The 654-nt window shown below is 40.5% G+C and overlaps 1 protein-coding gene across 1 annotated transcript in view; it reads right to left on the reverse strand.

Moving 5' to 3' along the window:
* The window catches only part of LOC119414501 (UDP-N-acetylglucosamine/UDP-glucose/GDP-mannose transporter-like), a 16,739-nt gene extending 16,411 nt beyond the window's left edge, over positions 1 to 328 (reverse strand). Inside the window, exon 1 of the mRNA XM_037681597.1 lies at positions 135 to 328. Coding sequence (XP_037537525.1) covers positions 135 to 325 — 191 coding nt within the window. The 5' untranslated portion in view covers positions 326 to 328. The remainder of the gene's footprint in view (positions 1 to 134) is intronic.
* Positions 329 to 654: the final 326 nt, after the last annotated feature.

Consider the following 654-nt stretch of genomic DNA (forward strand, 5'->3'; position numbering starts at 1 on the left):
ATATAAATTTTGAGTAAGTCAGTGGCTCCTCAAACACTGACAGAACTCACAACTTTCCTGTTCCGCCACATTTAATTAGAGAACTTTACCTTCAGGGCAACGCTCCTGAGTCTGATTGACTTTTGAACTTTTACCTGTAACCGGTTAAGACGCTTTTGTTGACGACAACGATGAAGAAAGAGCTGACTCCGTAAAAGCCCGCAGCCAACAGCTTGACAAAAACTGTCGGGACGTTAGCAGAAGTTTCACTCTGGAGTTTAATGAACGAATCTTCAGCTGAAGAGCTCTTGTCCGCTTCGTTTCTACGTTTGTGGAGTGACGCCATCTTTGATGTAAAGAGCGGAAGTTCGCGAGCCACTGCGCATGTGCAGAGGCGCTCGCAGCTTGTAAACTTGTGTCGAGTACAGTGGTGCTGATTTATTGTGTGCATGCTTAATTTAAACTGTCTAAATAAAGGTTGAATGAAAATTACTGAATGTAATTACTTTTTTAAATAATAATAGCTTTACAATCCGCCTTGTAACTACAAGGTTCAAGGTGACTTTTTGTCATTCGCATCACGTGTGGTACATGAAGTAGAATGAAATTGTGTACTCAAGGTCCCAGTTACACCCCAAAATAGCAAAAATATAAAGTATAAACAAAGAAAACGTA

This window comes from Nematolebias whitei, chromosome 9 (assembly GCF_014905685.2).
Source record: "Nematolebias whitei isolate Nwh7 chromosome 9, NemWhi1, whole genome shotgun sequence".
In the NCBI taxonomy this organism is placed as follows: Eukaryota; Metazoa; Chordata; class Actinopteri; order Cyprinodontiformes; family Rivulidae; genus Nematolebias; species Nematolebias whitei.